Source organism: Chiloscyllium plagiosum, chromosome 11, assembly GCF_004010195.1.
Source record: "Chiloscyllium plagiosum isolate BGI_BamShark_2017 chromosome 11, ASM401019v2, whole genome shotgun sequence".
NCBI lineage: Eukaryota > Metazoa > Chordata > Chondrichthyes > Orectolobiformes > Hemiscylliidae > Chiloscyllium > Chiloscyllium plagiosum.
In genome coordinates this window covers 85756280-85776442 of record NC_057720.1, presented here as the reverse complement: position 1 = coordinate 85776442, position 20163 = coordinate 85756280, and the positions used below count along the sequence as shown (strand labels likewise).

General features: G+C 39.0%; 1 protein-coding gene across 2 annotated transcripts in view; it reads right to left on the bottom strand.

Moving 5' to 3' along the window:
- LOC122554646 (torsin-1A-interacting protein 2-like) overlaps nt 1-18524 on the bottom strand; it is a 41020-nt gene extending 22496 nt beyond the window's left edge. Inside the window, exons 1-8 of one of the 2 annotated variants that reach the window (XM_043700005.1) lie at nt 18123-18524; nt 15510-15590; nt 13654-13710; nt 12732-12794; nt 11834-11905; nt 9919-9966; nt 4928-4978; nt 4132-4209 (exon numbers count right to left, since the gene is read on the bottom strand). In XM_043700005.1, coding sequence (XP_043555940.1) covers nt 4132-4209; nt 4928-4978; nt 9919-9966; nt 11834-11905; nt 12732-12794; nt 13654-13710; nt 15510-15590; nt 18123-18174 — 502 coding nt within the window. In that variant the 5' untranslated portion in view covers nt 18175-18524. The remainder of the gene's footprint in view (nt 1-4131; nt 4210-4927; nt 4979-9918; nt 9967-11833; nt 11906-12731; nt 12795-13653; nt 13711-15509; nt 15591-18122) is intronic. The other variant, XM_043700006.1, reaches the window with a different exon arrangement.
- Nucleotides 18525-20163: the final 1639 nt, after the last annotated feature.

Sequence of the window (20163 nt, the reverse complement as noted above, 5' to 3'; positions counted from 1 at the left end):
TCCATTTAGATAACAAGTTGCCTATTTATTCTTGCAACCTAATCAATAACCTCATACTTATCGACGTACAACTTCACCTGCCAATTTTTGACACATTCACCTAACTTATCCACTTAAAGTTTTTTTTCGTAGCTTACTTTCCCATGCATTTTAGTTTCATCTGCGAATTTGGCTATAGTACATTCTATCCCTGCATCCAAGTCAGTAACCTAAGATTGTAAATGGGGGGGGGGGAAACAGCGGTTTAGAACAGAGTGGTGCTGGAAAAGCACAGCCGGTCAGGCAACATCCGAGGAGCAGGAAAATTGACATTTCGGGCAAAAGCCCTTCATCAGGAATAGAGGCAGAAAGCCTCCAGGGTGGAGAGATTGTAAATAGTTGGGGCCCAAGGCTTGAGCCGAGCGGCTCCCCACTAGTTCCAACCTGCCACCCAAAAAAACACGCAATTATTCCAGCTCTTTGCTTCCATTATTGGTTAGTCAATCCTCTATACAAGTTAATATATTACCATGTGATCTGACCTTATGTATTAACCTTTTGTGCAGCACCTTATCGAACCCATTCTGGAAATCCAGATATTCTACATCTACAGGACCCTAATAATCCACTTTGCTTGTTTTATCTTTGAAGAACTTTAGTAAATTAGTCAAACATGATTTACTAGTCATAAGAGATTTTTGATTTTCCAAATATCCCATTCCAACATTTTCCCAACCACAGATGTTAATCTAATTCACCTATAGTTTCCAACTTTCTGCCTCACTCCTTTTTTGAATAAAGGGAATTACATTAGCATTTTTCTATCCACAAGAACTTTTCTAGAACCACTATTTCTGCTGAGACTTCCTTTAAGGCCATCAGACCCTGGATACTTGTCTGCCTTTAATCTCAATAGTTTACTGAATACATTTTCCCTAGAGATGACAATTGTTTTAAGATCCTCCTTTTCTATAACCTCTACATTATCAATTACATTTGGGATAGTTTCAGTATCCTCCACCATGAACGCTGAAGCAAAATATTGATTTGGGAAACACAGAAATGGCAGAGACCCTATTATTAACTCTCCAGTCCTCTAAGGTACCAACATTCATTTTAGAGACACTCTTCTTTTGCTTATATACTAACAGAAGAAATTGCTATTTGTTTTTATATGTTGCATTGGTCTTCTTTCATACTTTATCTTAGCTCATTCTATTCTTATTTTGGTAACCCTTGTTGGTCTTTAAAAGTTTCCAATCCTCCAGCCTGCCACTGACCTTTAAGATGGTATGTCTTAGTTTTGCCCTTATGTTAGCTTTAACTTCTTTGCTTACCCACAGATGCTTGATTTACCTCTTACAATCTTTCTTCCTCTTTGAATATATTTTAGCTGCAAAAAAGCAAATATCACCTTAAAATGGCTGCCACTGTTCATTAACTGTCCTATCCTATGGTTTTTCTGCCCAGTCCATTAGGGCCAAATGTGTTTTGATGCCTATGTAATTACCTTAGTTTAACACCAGAACAGTAATAGGGGACTCTAGATTCTCATCTTGCCGCTGAATTTTAAATTCTAGCATGTTCTGACCACTTTACATTCACTATGAGATCATGAATTAATCCCATCTTATTACACAATATTAAATCAAAAATAGCCTGGCCCCTGTTTGGCTCTCCAAAATACTGCTCTGAGAAAGAATCTCTAATACACGAACTCTCCCTCGAGGCGACCCTTGCTAACTTGATTAAAACAGTCTACATACATATTAAAATCACCCATGATTATTCTTCTGACAACACCCCAGTATTTCCTCGTTTTTATTGTGGAATTAGTGTCAGGGAACCTTTAGATAACTCACATCAGATACTTCTTCCCTTGTTTTTTTTCTATCCAGACTGGCTTAATGTTTTCATTTCCAGTACTAGAATCACTTCTTAACACAGCACTGATTTCTTCCACTACTGACAAAGCTACACTTCATTTTCCCTTCTATCTATCCTTCCGAAAGAGTATCATTGAATATTCAACTCAGAGTCCTGATCTCCCTGTAACCAAGCCTCAGTAATCGATACCTATGCATACCCATTTGTCTCTATTTGCAATGTTAGCTAATTAAATTGTAGTCTGAATGCTATGTGGGTTCAGATACAAAAACTTTGTCTTATCAATTCACCTTACACTTTGATTTATTGATGCAAATTAGCATTCACACACACTGTCCCTTCCTGTCATTTGCTTGTAACAACTAGAAACGTCACTAATCTGCATTCCTATCTGGTCCTCACAGTTTGATTTTTTTTTAAATTTCCACACAACTGAAAATTTTTAAAAAATCATTTAGCCATAAACAATTTGCAAAATCCCAAGAACATGAAGATCTTACATAAGCCCAAGCACCATCTGTTTTTTTTTCCCCCTAAATATTCTAAAGACTGCAACAAAGCACTTTATGCTACACTGATCCATTGTGCTCAAATTCTAGTAAACTCGCACTGACCAAAAATTATATTTTTATCCCTCTCCCTCACTTTCTCTCAATTGACAGGATTTTAGGACAAGATAGAGAAACATGAGGTTTAGCATTGCGTTGATCAGTACTACTAAATGTTAGTGTCTCTGTCAACCTGATCTTTTTTGAAGTACCTCCAATTTTCTTCTTCATGCAAATAGTTGTACTCTGCTTCACACAATCACAAAAATAAACATTGAACACTTAACAGTGAAAATCCACATTCCATCACATCCTTGACATTTTTTTTTCATGCCAAACATGTAGAAAAAAAAGTGTTACGATGTGGAGGTCAAATTCTTCTATTTAATTAAAGGCAAACACCCAGAAAAGTTTGCCTCAATCTGTTAAAATGTGAGTGGGTGACAGAGAACTCATACTTTCCACTTTAAAAGAAAAAACAATTTATTTTCCTAACTTTAATAGTAAACACTAAAAAAAAATTCAAAGATCCAAGCCCACTTTTTCTTAACTACTTACTAGCTGATCTCAACTCTATAAAAATGCTGCTCCAACAAAAAAAAGATCAACCATTACATTAACTTAAACTCAAGTCCACACAGTCTGTCTTCTATCTTCCATCTGATCTCCCTAGGTCATCGTCTTTCTTTATACTGCAAATGTGCTTCATAGGGGAGGATACCTTTTTGATAGACAGTGTATGTAAATTTCTTTGAGAGCAAGATGTTAGATGGGCAGTTTGCTCTCTGGCTCTACAGCAGTTGCTCTGCAGACAAGTGGCAGTTGCTCTCTGACCAAATTTTCAAAACGCCTTGCCTTTATATCCTCAAATGTCGTTCCCTGTCATTGGTCTGATGTTGTCAAAACAATAAATTCAAACTCAAAAATTGGGTTTTAGTATCCTGAGCATAATTTAAAGTAACTGATTAAATTTGAATTGTCGTCAAAATAGCAACAAAAACTCTGTATCCATTTAACAGCCATTTGCTACATGTATCCATTCTGGAACAGCCTGTCTCCCAGCTGATCCCTTCAGGCAGCTGAGCCTACACTAAGTTTACATCAAAATTCAGATGTTAAAGTGAACATACATGCCTTCGATTTCATAACCAAAGAAAACTACTGTTGATGCAGTAATAGAGACACGATATAAATAATAATATCCTAGTAATTTCAAACAAGAGAAACACAACCAAATGATTAGAAGGGTAATAACTTTCTTGCATTATTCTCTGGCTAGATAGCAGCACTAGCTAATACCTTTAAAAGAGAAAGTGAGAAAGCTTTTTTACAGAGTGAGAATTAAGTAAAAGCCATGTTTAATTTCAGCACTTTTCCAATTAACAACAAATTGTAATTTGATGTTTGAATCAGGCATTAGATTCACAGGACTACAACTGAGCTCTCTATCAGCGTGCAGAACTGAACAATATGGAGCACATTAATCCAGAACACCAAGAGAAAAACAAACAATCAAGTTAGGCTTGAGTGGGTCATCCACCTGACAGTACATCAATGCCTTCTCGGTTTTCAAATATTCATTCTTAGGATGTGGGTGGTGCTGACTAGGTCAGCATTTAGTTGTCCAAACTTGGATTTCTCTCAGTGAAAGGCAACTGCCTAAAAAAAAAAACAGCATGGTGCCATTTTACACATTACAAATTAAAGCAAGCATTACCAGAAAATGTCTGAAGTGTTGACACTGTTGTGGTATCTTGCAACCCGTCAACTTCCACCTCCGAGTCTGAATCCATATCTGAAAGTTGAGATTATTTATTGCAGATTATATCTCATGAAAGAAACTCAACTACTAGAAAGAAATAACAATTCTGATACCATTCCATACTACTTTCTTGAAGCAGGCACAATCAAATTATGAGACAAAAGATTTGCAGGATATTTGTAAAATACATTTTGTTGATTGAAAACACCAAGTCTGATTATCATTTGTACCAAAAATGTGGAATAGACACAAAATGCCCAAGCATTAGTGAGAGAAATTGGGCAGTGCAGACAAGGGAATGAAATAACACCAGAAGGAAAATGATAAAAGCAGTAATTTACTTATGAACACTGATACGGGGCATTAAAATTTACACCCCTTAGCCTTTCAGCATCTCTGCGCAACTTCATTAATAAGAATGATATCAGAGTTTACAAATTCATGATAATATTTGTACAAAATATGCAGCATTTATGTTGAACAACCTTTTGTTTTCATTTCTGCAAATCCTTTGTAATTGTAAAAATCACTTGGAGAGAGAGAGTCAAAGATGTACAGCATGGAAACAAACCCTTTGGTCCAACCCATTCATGCCAACCAGTTATCCCAACCCAATCTAGTCCCAGATGATTCCACTGTTTGTTTTTAAAAACAAAAAAAGTTTTCTGAAAAAGGGATGATTCCCAATTGGGACAAGTTACTATGGTTAGACAATCTAAAAGACTATTTGAGAGTAGTGGGAACAGATTACCTTCATCTGCAGAATTCTGAGGCAACACTGTATCTTCAGATTGGTTCCCATCTGAAATCAAATCGCAAACACTGAAAACTGAAAAAAGGTCTAGGGACAGGTTTGTTCCTTCATATACAGCAAAATCAACAACTTCTAAAACACTTTACTATCCTAAGGACCAAATTCACCTGCCTGCCTTTTAGTACCTCAACCGAGATGGTCATTCTTCCAAGTATGAGCCAAGCAGAGGTTTCTATGGATCATTTGTCGCAAGGGTTGAAGGGAAATGTACGTACTAATATTCTTGCTGTACTGTATACAGTACATTCATTGGAAGGTACCACAAAGGTCCAGTCCTGCACTGAACATTGTGATTGCATTAAAAAATGCAAAAAGTATTTTGCATTCAAGAAACCACCTGCACATAGTAACATTTTAAAGGGAACATTACCCAGCACATAACAACCAAATGCTACTCACACTGCTTGTACATTGTACCGGGTAGTTGGAAAATAATATAAAACTCTTCATTTCATATAGGTCCAACAAGCTACTTGACTTTGAGTTACATCATAATTAAAACGAAGGCTGTAGAAATATTCACATGCCATTTAATCGGACTTTTCATGACAGAATTAATCAACGAATGAAGAGACACATCTCTTTACATTTTTTATACGTGTTAGAAAAGTTATAGGATTAACTTAGAAACAGAAAATGATGGGTTAAATGACCTATTCTTGCTCCTATGTCCATTCCTCATACTCACACATCTTCTACCTCAATACCATTCTCCCCTCTCTCTCCCATTCACCTTTAACTTCTAGGAATCAGTTTATTTCACAAATATATTCAAATGACTTCTCCACAGCCTTCTGTGGTCAAAAGTTCCACAGGTTCACAAGACTCTCAGTGAAAGGATTTCTTATCTTAGTCCAAAATGATGTACTAAATAGCCTGACATCATTAATGATTCCTTGTTCAGGACCCCCAGCCATTGAAAACATTAACCCTTTATCCAGTCCATTCAACCCTGTCAGACTTGTATGATTTAATAAGAGCCTCCCCCTCAATATTCTAAACTTGAGTGAATACTGACTCAGCCAACCTCATACTACCTGGTAAATCAATCTGGTAAACTTTTGCTGCACTCCCTCTATGGCAAATATTCATTTACTTCAGTAGAGGACTTCAAAATTAAGACAGACATGAATAAGAAATTATCAATTAGTTAGTTTATAAGTGGTAGTAAAGAATAGAATATTGACTGAAAAATGCATCAGAAAAATATCTGGAAAACAAAAACTGAACAAAGTAGTGAGCACAGATTCCAAGAGGAGAAAGTCTTGCTTGACCAAGCATATTGAATATTTTGAAGGAAGAAGCAAAAAAAAAAGGCAAGGGCAAGACATGAGATGGAGAATCCACATGTATTCTCAAACTTTTTTGATAAGGTACTGTATACTACTGGTTTTGGGATTAACTTAGAACACATGGAGTCGGGGCTAGGTAGAAGAATGTTCATTTCAAAACACTGCAGGTACTATTAACTGGTAATAAATAAGCAAAAAAGGTGTTTAACAACAATATTTCAACAAAATACAATGCAACATTAAGAACAGAATGGTACATTCTTTGACAAATTAATTTCAATGTACATGGACATGAAATGCAACAAATATACATACATGCGAATTAGGAGCAGCAGTAAACCACTTGGCCTCTTATGCCATTCAATAAAGGTCATAGTTGATTGGATTATAACCTCAACACCTTTGGCCTAACTACCCCTAATAATCAATCAATCAGCTTCTTGCTTATCAAGAACCTTAAAAACATCAAGTTTATGCTTTCACCTTTTTGAGGGAGATCGATCCAAATATTTTTCCATCATCTGAGAGAAAAAGTTCTCCTGTCTGAAATGGGTGACCGTTTATTTTTAAATCCAGAACCCCCGAGTTCTAGATCTTCTCACAAGACATATCCACTATGTCAAGAGCCCTCAGAGTCAGAGTCATCAGCATGGAAATGGACCTTTGGTCTAACCAGTCCATGCCAAACATAATCTCAAACTAAACTAGTCCCACCTGCATGTGCTTGGTCCATACCTCTCCAAACATTTCTTATTCCTATACTTATCTGAATGTCTTTTCAATGTTGTGACTGTACCCGCATCCACCACTTCCTCTGGAAGTTCATTCCACACACAAACCACTGTATATATATTAAAAAAAAATTGTCCCTTTTGTCTATTCATAAAGCTTTCTTCTGGCACCTTAAAAATATGCCCAGACCTTGAAATCCCCTGCCCTAGGGAAAAGACACCTGCCATTCACCTTAGCAGTATGCCTCATGGAATTTATAAACCTCCTATGTTCCAGCAAAGAAAAATAAAATTCCAGCCTGTACAGCCTCGAGTTATAACTCAAACCCTTCATTCCTGGCAGCATCCTGGTAAATCTTTTCTAAACACTCTCCACCTTAATGATATCCTTCCTATAACAAAAAGTGACCAGAACTAGACATAGTACTCCAGAATAGGCAAATGGAGTTCGATATAATGTGAGGTATTGCATTTTGCAAAGTCAAATCAAGGTAGGAGTTTCATGGTGAATGGTAGGGCCTTAAGGAGTATAGTGGAACAGAGGGATCTTGGAGTTCAGGTTCACAGTTCACTGAAAGTGGAATCACAGGTAGACAGGACAGCGAAGTCGTCTTTTGGCACACTGGCCTTCATCAGTCAGTCAGAGCTTTGGGTATAGAATATGGGAAGTTATGTTGCACCAATACAGGACATTGGTGGGGCCGCAATTGGAGTAAAATGTTCAGTTTTGGTCATCTTGCTATAGGAAGGATGCTATTAAACTGGAAAGAGTGCAGAACAAATTTACAAGGATGTTGCCAGGACTCAATGGTCTGAGTTTTAGGGAGAGGGTGGACAGGCTGGACTGTTTTCTTTAGACCGGAGGAGATTGAGGGGGGTGGAATCTTGTCAAAGCATATGAAGTTCATCATGGAGAAGTTGAATGTAGTCAGTCTTTTTTCCAGGGTTGGAGAATTGAAGTCCAGAAGGCATCAGTTTAAGCTTAGACAGGAAGGAATAAAAAAGGGAACTTGAGGGGCAACTTTTTTTTGTTTTAAACACAGAGGATGGTACGCATACGTAATGAACTGCCAGTGGAAGTGTTTGAGGTGGGTACGTTAACAACATTTAACAAGGCATTTGGACAAATACTAGTATTGGAGAGGTTGAGAAGGAGATGAGCCAAGTGCAGGGAAAGTGCATTAGTGTGAATGGACATTTTGGTTGGCATAGACCAGTGTGGGCCAAAGTGCCAGTATCAGTGCTGTAGGACTCTGACTCTTTGAAGAGGCCTCACTAACATTTTGTACAACCTCAACATAACGTCCCAACCCATATACACAAATGTCTGAACAATGAAGACAAGCACACTAAAGCCTTCTTAGCCACCTTTGTACCTAAACCCCTTAGTCTCTGTTCTACAACACTATCCAAAGGCCGTACTTTTAATTGTATATTTCCTGTATGTTTATATCTTGTATGTTTTAACCACGTTACCACTTATTCTGCTCAACTCCAGCAGATACAGGTCTCTTCTATCTAACTTATCTTTAGAAGGCAAACCGCCCATTCCAGGTATTAGTGTAATAAGCCTTCTCTGAACTGCAAATATGTTTTCATTTCCCTGAAATAAACAAATGTATATGTTATTCTGGATGTGGGCTCACAAAAGCACTGTAAATCTGATATGTAACTCCCTACATTTAAGTGGACAGTTCAGAATAGATAGAATAAATATATTATATACATGCCTTATTGAAAAGCTGTGAGAGGAATTGCCATCATGTTAGCTATACAACTTGAAGATATCAAATCTGGGACACGGGATAAAAAGGATAAGTATAATATCAAATCAGAAAGGAAATAATTATTAAAGAAGGCCTAAATAAGCTCTAGCTATCCTCTTTAGGAAAGAAATACCAGAGGGACCACCTGATAGAAGATATGAAGGAGTTTGATAGATTAGATGTACAGAAGATGCCTGTGGAGGTGTTTGAAACCAGGAGTCATAGAGGACACAGATACGAATAAATTAGAAATTCAAACAAAACCTCATTTGACAAAAAGAGTGGAGGAAGTGTGGAACTTGCTACCACAAAAAGTGATTTAGGTGAATAGCAAAGATGTAAAAGGAGAAGCGAGATAAATGTAACAGAAAAAGGAATAGAAGATCATGTTGAAAGGGGAAGGGGATTTCAAGCAGGAAGAGGCTTCTATGGAGCATAAACTCTGGCAGTAGATTGATTGAAACAAATGAGCCACTTCTATGCTCCTAATTATATACATTACTTCATAGTATTACCAAGGAGTACATTCATCTGCTTAATTGAGAGTGAACACATATCTGTAATGAGAGGCAGGAGGAAACCCAGAAGAACTACCTATAAAACGATCAACTGAGTGATGCCGATTCTGATTTAGAAACTCAACCTCTGCGACTGTAATGAAACTATTGCAACAGTGACAGAAACAAATGAAACAAAAAAAAATTTAGTCTGTAACCCAGTGGCAGTCAGGAATTGTAATTTCTACCACACTTGAAAGAAGCAAAAGCAGACTTGGTGTGGGCCACCGGAAAACAGGCAAGTTAGGTGATCAGTAGTTTAGGAATGTCAACCATACTAATTGCACACACCACTGTCAACACTCCCAAGTCAAGTGCAACACAGATTCAATGGCAAGCTATCCAAGGTATATGCTGTTGTACTGTGGATCCCAATCACCAAACACCATCAAACTATACTCCCTTCAAAACAACCTACACCTTCAAAGTTTTGCTTGGATTCTTTTGCCATTACTGTGACGTAACTCAGTGAACAATAGATTATTGACAAGAACAACAACCTGTGTTTATATACAGTGCCTTTAACATGGTAAAATATTTCAAGATCCTTCATAAGTGTATTATCATTTAAAAATGACGCACCTGGAGATGCTTGGTTGGTCTCAGAAGAATAGTCCATCTCTTCTGGTTCTGTGACAGAAGACAAAATGGAAACTTTGAAATTACTGACAGTAAAATCTCACAAGTAAACAAGGCAGTGTAGAGTCTTTCTCTGAAGTGAAATAATGGGCATCTGTCTTGTCACCTTCACTTAAAGAAGGGCTTCCTGAAGAAGGGCTAATGCCCGAAACGTCAATTCTCCTGTTCCCTAGATGCTGCCTGACCTGCTGCGCTTTTCCAGCAACACATTTCCATCTCCACCTTCACTTCAACCAAAGCAGAGCAAATCAATGCATTTCACCAAGGTAGGCATAGCCTAAAGTACCCAAATTGCAGCTAAACAGCTAAAGGGAAAACAATGAATGAAGTGCAGCAAAACTCTCATATTCATGTTCACTTCTATTAATAGCGTTGCCCCACCTTCCAGTTTTCAAATCTACAACTTTTCTGGTCTCTTGTACATCACCTTTTCCCACCATTTCAATTCTGCTCTTGAGATACTGTCACTGAATCAGTAATCCACACGTTCAGCCTGTTTCTATGGGAATATAGGTCAAAATCACAGTCATAGTTAATAGAACTTAAACATAATTCATACATTTGGAATAGGCGGCTTGTTTCAGTAATGGTGTCAGGAAACTATCAGCAATTGTCATTAAAATGTATCATGTCAACTTTAGAGCAGGAAATATGCCATAATTCCAATCTTGTGACTCTAGACCCACAGTAATGAGCCATGATGACAGTGGCTGAAGACAAAAAGGGTCTAAAAATTAATCACTGAAGACAAAAACAGCAGATAACTTTCAGTGACAAGGAATTACGTAAACATTGTAGTATTCATAATCTGTACCAAAATGCGAATGCTTCCAGGCCACATCAAATGAATGGAATTATTATACCTTGTTTCAGAAGAAATATTAACTTTTCCTTTATTCACCTCTTATTACTGTCAATATTGTGGACCAAAGTATTTGCATGCAGTTGGTGCATGTAACAAAGTCATCCATACTATCAAAACATAACCTTACTGGATTATATACATGCTAAGAAAAGGACTTGGACAGACCTTCAAAAAAAAACTTTACAATGTTACCCTATTTTAACTCACTACCACTTTCTGAAGAGCAATAGGAACAGCCTTTCCAGTGCTTTCCGCATTGCCAGAACAAAGAGTTAATTTCAAGACTTTCAAAAAGAATATAATGGATCCATTTTTAAATGTTTGCTGCTTATTTTTAACTCTCTCCTGCTTCTCATGCCTCAATTGTCCAGTTATTGGTTGGTTTTCAGTTCTAACATTCTGGTTATTGATATATTGTTTATGCAATAACATAAGCTGGCTTTAATCCCTTTCCTTTAGAACAATGATTTTCATAACGCAAAACTACCCACGACCTCACCTCCTCCTTCCAACACCCCACTTCGACAGTCCTACAAACAAAACCAAGCTGAGAAGTTTACAACTCAACCCCCAGGTCCTAACTATTAAACGTAGAATGTTCCTTTCCCTTCCATTAAAATTATTTCTTTGCCCGAGTCTTGCAACCCAACTGTTTCTTCCTGGTCTGCTCACTTCCCTCTCCATTCATCAGCACAGCACAAAGTAGACTGGTACATTCCCAGCCAAGATATAGCCAAGCTCTTTCTATTTAAGGTAGCTGGATTAGATGAAATACATTAAGGATCTTCAAGTCATTTCTGTCAAATTCCTACTGGTGAATGACATCAGGATTGATTCTTGGTCAGACGGCACACTATGTGCTAGCAACAGATTATGAACTAGACACTGGGAATTAGTGTTTGTGAATACGTATATCATGTCAATTTCTGCAGATTCGCCATATTTACAAAAACAACCGAAAAAAAACTTAAGGGACTCAGACATGAGCCATACCTGTACTAGACCGTAACTCTAGATCCCTTTTTACAGGATTTTCTTGGGACCGTCTCGGAGCAGAGACCCGACCTTAAAACAAAAAGCAAAAGATATAAACTGATCAGAACATTAAATAAGCAGATACAAAACCAGAAGTGAAAGAGTAGGGAAAAGAAACACAGCAAGGAGGACAACATTCAAGTGTCTGAACAAAAACTCCTCAAATCTGCTTGCATAACTTTCTGCAGTAAATATTGGAGCCAGTATGCGTTCATAGATAAGATTTTGTTTTCTTGTTAAGCAGGAATATTAAGGTAATGAAACCAAGGTGGCTACACGAAATCAAGATACAGACATCATTTAACAGAATGGCCGAAGAGGCTCAAGGGGTTGAATGGCCCACTGCTATTCCTAGGAAATCCAGGGGTCCAGCACAGCCAAATGTCTTGATGAAAGAGTCAGACTTTTGTATGATTTTTGGTTTGGTATCCAACAACTGTTTAGAATTTAAAAACTTGCAAACTCTGCATACCTTTTACTGTAGACAGGAGCAAGTAAGTCTTTGGTCAGAATAACACATATTACTTTTAAAATTCACAAGTTATGTAGCTATGATGTAAAGCAGCTACAAGGTGCCAGTGTGGTAGGACACAGACTTCTTGTTGTGTTCAGTAGATGGTGAGTATCTGCTCCAGACCGTAAGAAGACTGCTGACCAGAGGCTTGGACCTTCTCTTGCTGTAGGTTAAGGAAACAGTTGAAAGCATAGTAGGAACTGGTCACCCAAGGCAACCCAAACAAATCTTTATAACTGGTATCAATCAGCACAGGGCAAAAGGGCAGCTCAGTTAGCTAGTGTGGCATTAAAAACCTTGTAAAATTAGAAATGAACAAAGCAACAATCAGAAAAAGAATACCTTTATGAGATTTCTTATGAGATTCTGGTACTTCTGAACCTGATCCACGTCCTAGTACAGTAGCTGGAAAGGAGCAGCCAGTATTAAAAATAGACAAAACTACTGTAAAAAATGTCAGTGTTTCCCACAGATTTTAAGTTCTTGCCCACCCGAGGTAGGTAATCATCAAAATATCACACACCAAGATACTAGAAAAACTCAACGAGTTGGCACAACTAGTACTTTCAAGAGAGGAGCAGTACATTAGCTCATCTATTTTAGGACTGATCAAAAGAGAAAAAGAATAAAACAGCTGTGAGGACTGAACTTAATGGCAAAACAAAGCCCACTCCACAGAGGGCTGCTGGGCAACAATGCATATCAGTCCTGATGAATCCATATGGGGCACCAGCTGATTTATTAAGACTCCAACAAAACTTCCTGGTTCTGAAGGGTAACAGGACTTGAAATAACAACTGATTTCTCTCCATACATGTTGCCAGACCCACTGAATTTCTCCAGTAATTTGAGCTTTTGTTTCTTTCAAAGCTTCTTGGTTAGCTGAAGTTGGGGTGCCTCCAATTTTAACAGCCTCCCTCCTCCTGTTCAAGGCAACACAGCTTGCTACCCCTTTAGTTGAGACCAGATGAAAAGGTAGTGGAAGTTCATGGTGATTGTTGAAATCATTTCTGAGGCTGAACTTGAAAAAGAGCCACAGAAATTACTATTTTCCATAACTTGAACTGGAAGGTTGATTTAACGAAGCATGTTCCATTTAATGAGAATGAGGAGATAATTGCTAGTGTAGTTAATGGAGGGAGGGGGTGGGGGAGAAATAAAAAGTATTATTTTCGGCCTGGGGCCAAATCTCAGCTCATTGAGTTAGTAATGGGAATAACAAACCTCCAAAAGTTTTTTAAAAATTGAATCAGAAAGAATGTACCTTTAGGAGATTTCTTTGGAGGTTCTCGTGCTCCTGTATCAATTCCATAATCAGAATCTGAAAGCAAATCACTTGCATCACAACCAGAGCAAAATAGATCTCTTTCAATATTTTTACATTTTACTCTCTTTATCCTTGCTCATGCACTTGACAAATAGACTTACTTCCAGGTGAAAGAAAGAGAGAGAATAAAGTTTGACAACATACGTTTTCAAATTAGCAGTCTCCTTTCCACCCCACATGCATGTGCACTCAACACTGCACCACGCCCATTGTCTAAAAAGCCGACAAAATATGGAAAAGTCCTCCATTTGATGACAGTTCCACCTGTGGTTCCAAATGATAAATAATTTGCCCCAAATGTTACAGTGGAAGGTCACCCACAAATTGCCTGAAACAAATAATTCTGTTTAATCACCAATCTATACATGGCTGCATACAAATGAGAAGGCAGAACTGTCTCTCCCAAGAACCAGCACGGTAGGTGTTGGGAGTGGAAAATAATTGAGTGAATTGATACTGGGGAAATAACCATCACCTTCCTGCGACCATACAGTCATAAAGGGTCAATTGGCATCCACTTAAGAGCATCTTCACACTATCGCTGTGATTAACTGCGAGAAGGACAGCAGCCTTCCCAACTGGTAAAATGGAGCATTCTGCCTGCCAAACTGCAGGGTATTGGGTTTCAATCCACCCAAACCTGGGGATGTTGGGCACAAGTTTGGGTTTTGCCAGATAAAGTGGCCAAAGAAAGCTAATCCCACACCTCTGCCTTTGAACTCCCTTCCCTACTTCACCCTACCATGACCCCTGTCCTGCAACCCTCCCCAACCCGCCCACCAAAACTTCATTCTGCTCTGTCACCAGTAGCCTCAGCAGCTGAAGCAGTTCTGCTATTGATAGGGGCAGCCAGCTTCCGATTAGCCAGCAACTTCAGATGGAGCGAGACATTGCTGTCCCAGGAAGCCTACCTGGTGACCCATAAAGTGCCTAATAGGCACAAGAGCCAGTGGGCTTTCCTGCTTGTGGTGGTGAGGGGTGCTACACATACCATAGCACACATCACCACACTTTGAAAACAAAACTGGCATTCCCTACCATAGACAAAAAGGATTTGGGAGCATTTAAACTGACAAAACTGAATATTACTCATCAGTGTAGATAGTAGATAGTATCGGGTGGAATACTAATTTTCATTCTATGAGTTTCCCCATTAGCAGGTTTGATTAAAAATACCCCTCATGAATTTGTTGTCACAAAATATCTGTTTTAAAAGGAAGGGCAAATTCAGGAAGTGAGGAATTCAAACACACGATACGGGGGGGGGGATAAAGAGACAGCTAGGGGGTTTGGAGACCTACTTCAAATAGTTCACGATACTTCCAGGAAAGTACAATTAAAATTGTAGAGCCTTGTAATTTCCTGCAACACAACTGAAACATGTGATATTACAACACAGAACTTTTGCTGTATCTAAATATTTGAGGAAACTCAAATATCTTAAATCATGATGATTCCAGTTATACACCAACAAAACAGATTTCCAATCTTATTAATGTTGGAAATGTGGCAAATATATTGTCATCTATAGGTCCATAATTTCTTAATGTATTTCACTTTAGAGGTGTGGATCCATAATAGCTTCAATTAAAATGTCCACTTCCTTCAAGTTACCTAAGTGGGAACAACTTTCTCATCTTCCTACTCTGCAGAAAATAAAACCACCAATAGGCAGCAAGTACTTCAGATCTGTTGAACTCCTATTAAAGCTTAGAGCTTTGATACCTGTAGTTTGCCCCAAACTTCCCAAGTGTCAACAGACAAATGGATCACACATTATGAAAGCATCTTACCATAGTTTCTTTTTCTCTGGCTCTTTATTGGAGAACGGGTTGTCACTACTATTCCAGCATAACTCTTCACTCTGGAGGATCCTGTATATAACCGATGGCAGTACATTTTTAAATGTTACTATTCCGTAACAAGACTAACCAGCATTCACTGTTCAAGATCAACTGTTCACTATTTGGGCTGATGTCACCGCATAAATAATGCTAAACCATATCACGATTTGTGGATCAACTGCAAATGTTAGCGTTCGGGAGGTGGGTGAAGGTTCAGGCTCTGCTGATTTGTTCTGTGAGAACTGCGGGATAACAGACTTCTTCATTTGGTTCTGCCCAGGACTGATCAGAAAGAGAGATAGAACTTGATACCTTGCAGATATGTTCTCAAGTGTAGTAAGGAGGGAGGAGGATTCCAGTACAGGTATGTGAAGGGCCAAGTGGGAGAGGCCAAGTGCTGGTGAGGGTGGAGATAATTACGCATGGAGGGGAGAGTCATCCAGTGTCCCAGGGTGGTGGAGGGGCTAGTCCAAAGCAAGCATATTGGGGTTGGAAGTGAGGTTGTGGCAGAGACGGCCTTGTGAAGGGTAAATCCAGCGTGTGAGGAATTCAAGCACATGATGCAGGAGTGGGGATGGGGCAGATAAAGAGACAGCTGGGGGTTTTGGAGACCTACTTCAAGATAGTTCACGATACTTCCAAGAAAGTACAATTAAACATTGCAGAGCCTTGTAATTTCCTGCAACACAACTGAAATGTATATTACAAACTTCCCAACTGTTTTTTAAATAACCGTTGAAAGAATCAACACAGAAAGTGGTACACACAAAGGGATCAACAATAACTCTGTCTAAACTATTAAGGGACAAGGACCAGCTTCTATAGGAATTGAAAGTAATTAACCATGCCTGGGAAAAGAGAAATCAAGGCAACATGAACAAAACTGTTTTGGCATCTGCTTGATAACTGATTGCCTTATGCCATAAGCATTAATTATTGCCCTGTACAAATTTATTATTGCCCTGTACAAGAATTTAAGCAGTTAATCACAGGAAAGCCATATCTTTCTAGCAGAGAAACCAATGTCAAATGTAACAAGAAAGAAAGAAAGAAGCTACTTCTGATAAAGAAGCAAGCTGTGGACTTGATGCAAAAGGGAGTCCTAAAAAGATACTCAATAACGTCAGCCTATAGACCTGAAGGATGAAAACACTGCAGAAGAATCCAACATCAGAACCCTTCAGCAGAAGGGCTTCAAAGAACAGCACTGCACAAGGATCAAACCCTGGACATCAGAGTCGAGGCGCCTATTGGTTGGAATCTATGATTAACTGGATGATAGCCAAGCTGAGTTGAGGTTCAACTTGCTAACTTGAGGAGTCTTATTTTGATGGTTACAGGCAATAAAGTTTAAATCATTGTTTCAGTACTTGATTGTTCATAAGATTTCTTTTAAAAAAGCCAGATTAAAAAGGTAGCTTGTAGTAATTTAACCAAACCCAATTTTCTGACCAATAAAGGATGGCATACCAAGCACTTCCTTCACTATCCTATCTACCTTTGACTCTACTTTCAAGGAATTATGAACCTGCATTCCAAGGTCTCTTTGTTCAGCAGCACTCCATAAGACCTTAAGTGTATAACTCCATAAGTGTAGAAGTTCTGCCATGATTTGTCTTTCCATAATGCAGCAACTCACTTATCTAAATTGAACTCTAACTGACACTCCTCGGCCCATCTGTTCAATACCCCATTGTACTTGAAGGTAACCTTCTTCGCTATGCATCACATCTCCAATTTTGGTGTCATCTGCAAGTTTACTAACCATACCACCTATGTTTACATCTAAAACATTTTTATAAATGACGAACAGCAGTGGACCCAGCACAAATCAGAAGAAAGAAAAAGATGGTTTTCTGTCCAGGGTTTGCAAACATCAACTTCTATTTAGCATTTATGTAAGCAAGGCAAAAAAAAAGTCAAAAAAGACAAAACAAAAATTTTCAATGCAAGACTGTTTTTAATCCAATATTTACACAGGGTGTTTTTTTTATAAATACACACAGTATTTGGAAATAAATGACACTGTGGAGGTTTAAAATGTCACCTAATTGCCCTGTCATAGCAGCTTTGGCACAGTAATCTCCTCCAGCTGCGATAATCTGTTTCAATTTTAGCAGAGCTCTAGTCTGTATTTAAAGTCACACTAATGACCATTGCCAGAGTCTTCCAGGCCTACATGAGATGATGATAGTCAATCTCGGCTCCAGGCAGCCACCGTCTTGGGAGAGAGGATGATGAAAAAAGGAAGTACTGTACCATTTTTTTATATAAACACTTGTGGCAGCGCACCCTCAGGAAACCACCCAATTTACTCAGCAGTCGTGAAATAATCTCAACCTCGTTAACTTGGACTAGCGGGAAGCATCTCTGGAGTTTATAAACTGATGCTTACAAAAGGAATCAGGTTTGAATCGTTTTCGGTTTCCGTTCTCAGACTTGAGCAAATCCCCCTCCCTCACAGTTAAAACTCACACGACCTCGCTTAACCAATTAAAAAAAAAGAATACTCAGTATACAGATACCCTTAACTTTCTCCCACTCCCGCCTCTAGTTTCTTACCTTTTATGTCCTTGGGTCGGGAGTTGGCGCTTCTCGTCAATCGCACGCTCATTTTGGACTTCTTTCGCTGTCGTTCTCGCCCGCCGACCTCTCCCCGCTGTTAACGTTTCCTTCCGGACACCATACGAAGCGCACACACACACACACTCCCCCTTTCCCTCTCTCCCCGGATCCAATTCCGGACGGACTCATTGCGGGGCAAACATAACTTCCGCTTTCCACCTAGTGTGGGGCGGCCCTTATTTCCGGTCGGATAAATTCCCCACCTTCTTGAAGGCGGGCCGTGTTGGCTGGCGCTCAAATCTAAAATCGGTCGGCCTTTCAGTTCCTTGATTTCCCGCCCCCTTTAGCACTGCTATTCTCCTTTCACCAATTTTAGCAGTCGCCGGGGAGACGGTCTCGCCCCTCTCGCCCCTCTCGCATCGGGAAAAAAAACAATAGTTGACCGTTAGCATTCAAATATTTGAATTGACGCCGCGAGCTGCAAGTTCTGAGAACCGTTAAACGGACCGCCGGCCAAAAATTGTCGTCCTCAAGCAATATGACCCGGTGAAAACTACTCGTCTATTTGTGTGCGATGATAGATTTGAAAAGAATTAAAAAGACGCGTCGAGGTCCGTTTCACTGTTACCAGTGCCCGAGCCTGAACTCATGCAAATGTCAAATCGAACCTTCCAGAAAGATTCCACGTTAGCAGGCAGACTCCCAACCTCTCAGAAAGTTAAAAAATCACACAACACCAGGTTATAGTCCAACAGGTTTAATTGGAAGCACACTAGCTTTCGGAGCGACGCTCCTTCATCAGGTGATAGTGGAGGGCTCAATCCTAACACAGAATTTATAGCAAACATTTACAGTGTGATGTAACTGAAATTATACATTGAAAAATTGATTGTTAAGCCTTTCATCTGTTAGAATACAGTGATGGTTGGACATCGAGGCCTCTCGAGTAAAATACCCACTTATTAACCTTTTATTCTCAGATAAGAAGAAAATCATTACAGATCACTGTAAAAACCCTATAATACTAAATACAATTAAGGCTTGGAATATAATGTGGCAAAATGAGGGCAACTTACATAAAACATCCCCCTATGCACCGATAGTGGGAGCATGGGGATTCCAACCAGGGTTTACAGATGCCACTTTTAAACTCTGGAGATCCAGGGGTATCTCATGTTTAGGGGATCTATTTAAAATGGGGTCCTGATGTCTTTTGAACAGCTGCGTCAGAAATTCGGATTACCGAATGGAGACCTCTTTCGATACTTCCAAATTCGAGATTGTATACAGAAGAAGACTACGTTATTAGTCTTTATAAATCAGATAGCGAATGTAGTGTCCTACGACCAGTGGGGGTATCTTCCATCAGTACTATTTATCATTTACTACATGATGAAGTATCGGGAGATATGGATAATCTGCTTAAAACATGGGATCAGGATTTGGGACTAGAAATCTCTATAGAAACGTGGAATGATATTTGGGAAAATGCCAGAAGAATTACTATCTGTAACAGAACCCAGGCTATCCAGCTGATAGGGCCCATATTGCACCGGATCGATTGGCAAAATTTAAGGCAGGAGCATCTCCAATGTGTCCTAAATGCAAAACAGAGGTGGGCACTCTTATACATTGCCTATGGACCTGTCATAAGATCCGCAGATATTGGACTAAAGTAGCAAGTACCCTGACAGAAATTTTAGGAACAGAAATTAAAGTGGACCCTGTATCACTCCTTTTGGGCTTTTCAAACTTTCCCACCCTGGACACGTACGGGAAAAGACTATTTTCTATTCTTTCTTTCTGTGCAAGGAAAAATATTTTGGTGAATTGGGTAGCTGAGGGCCCCCCTGGACTTTCAAATTGGCACAGATTAATTATGGAATGTATTCCCCTTGACTTCCTTACAAATATGGTGCACCGAAAGACCGAATTATTTTATAAAATATGGCAGCCCTTTTTGAATTACATAAATACAGATATTTCGGCGATCCTAACAAGGGCTTTTATTTAATTGAGATGGCGAACCTGGCTGGTC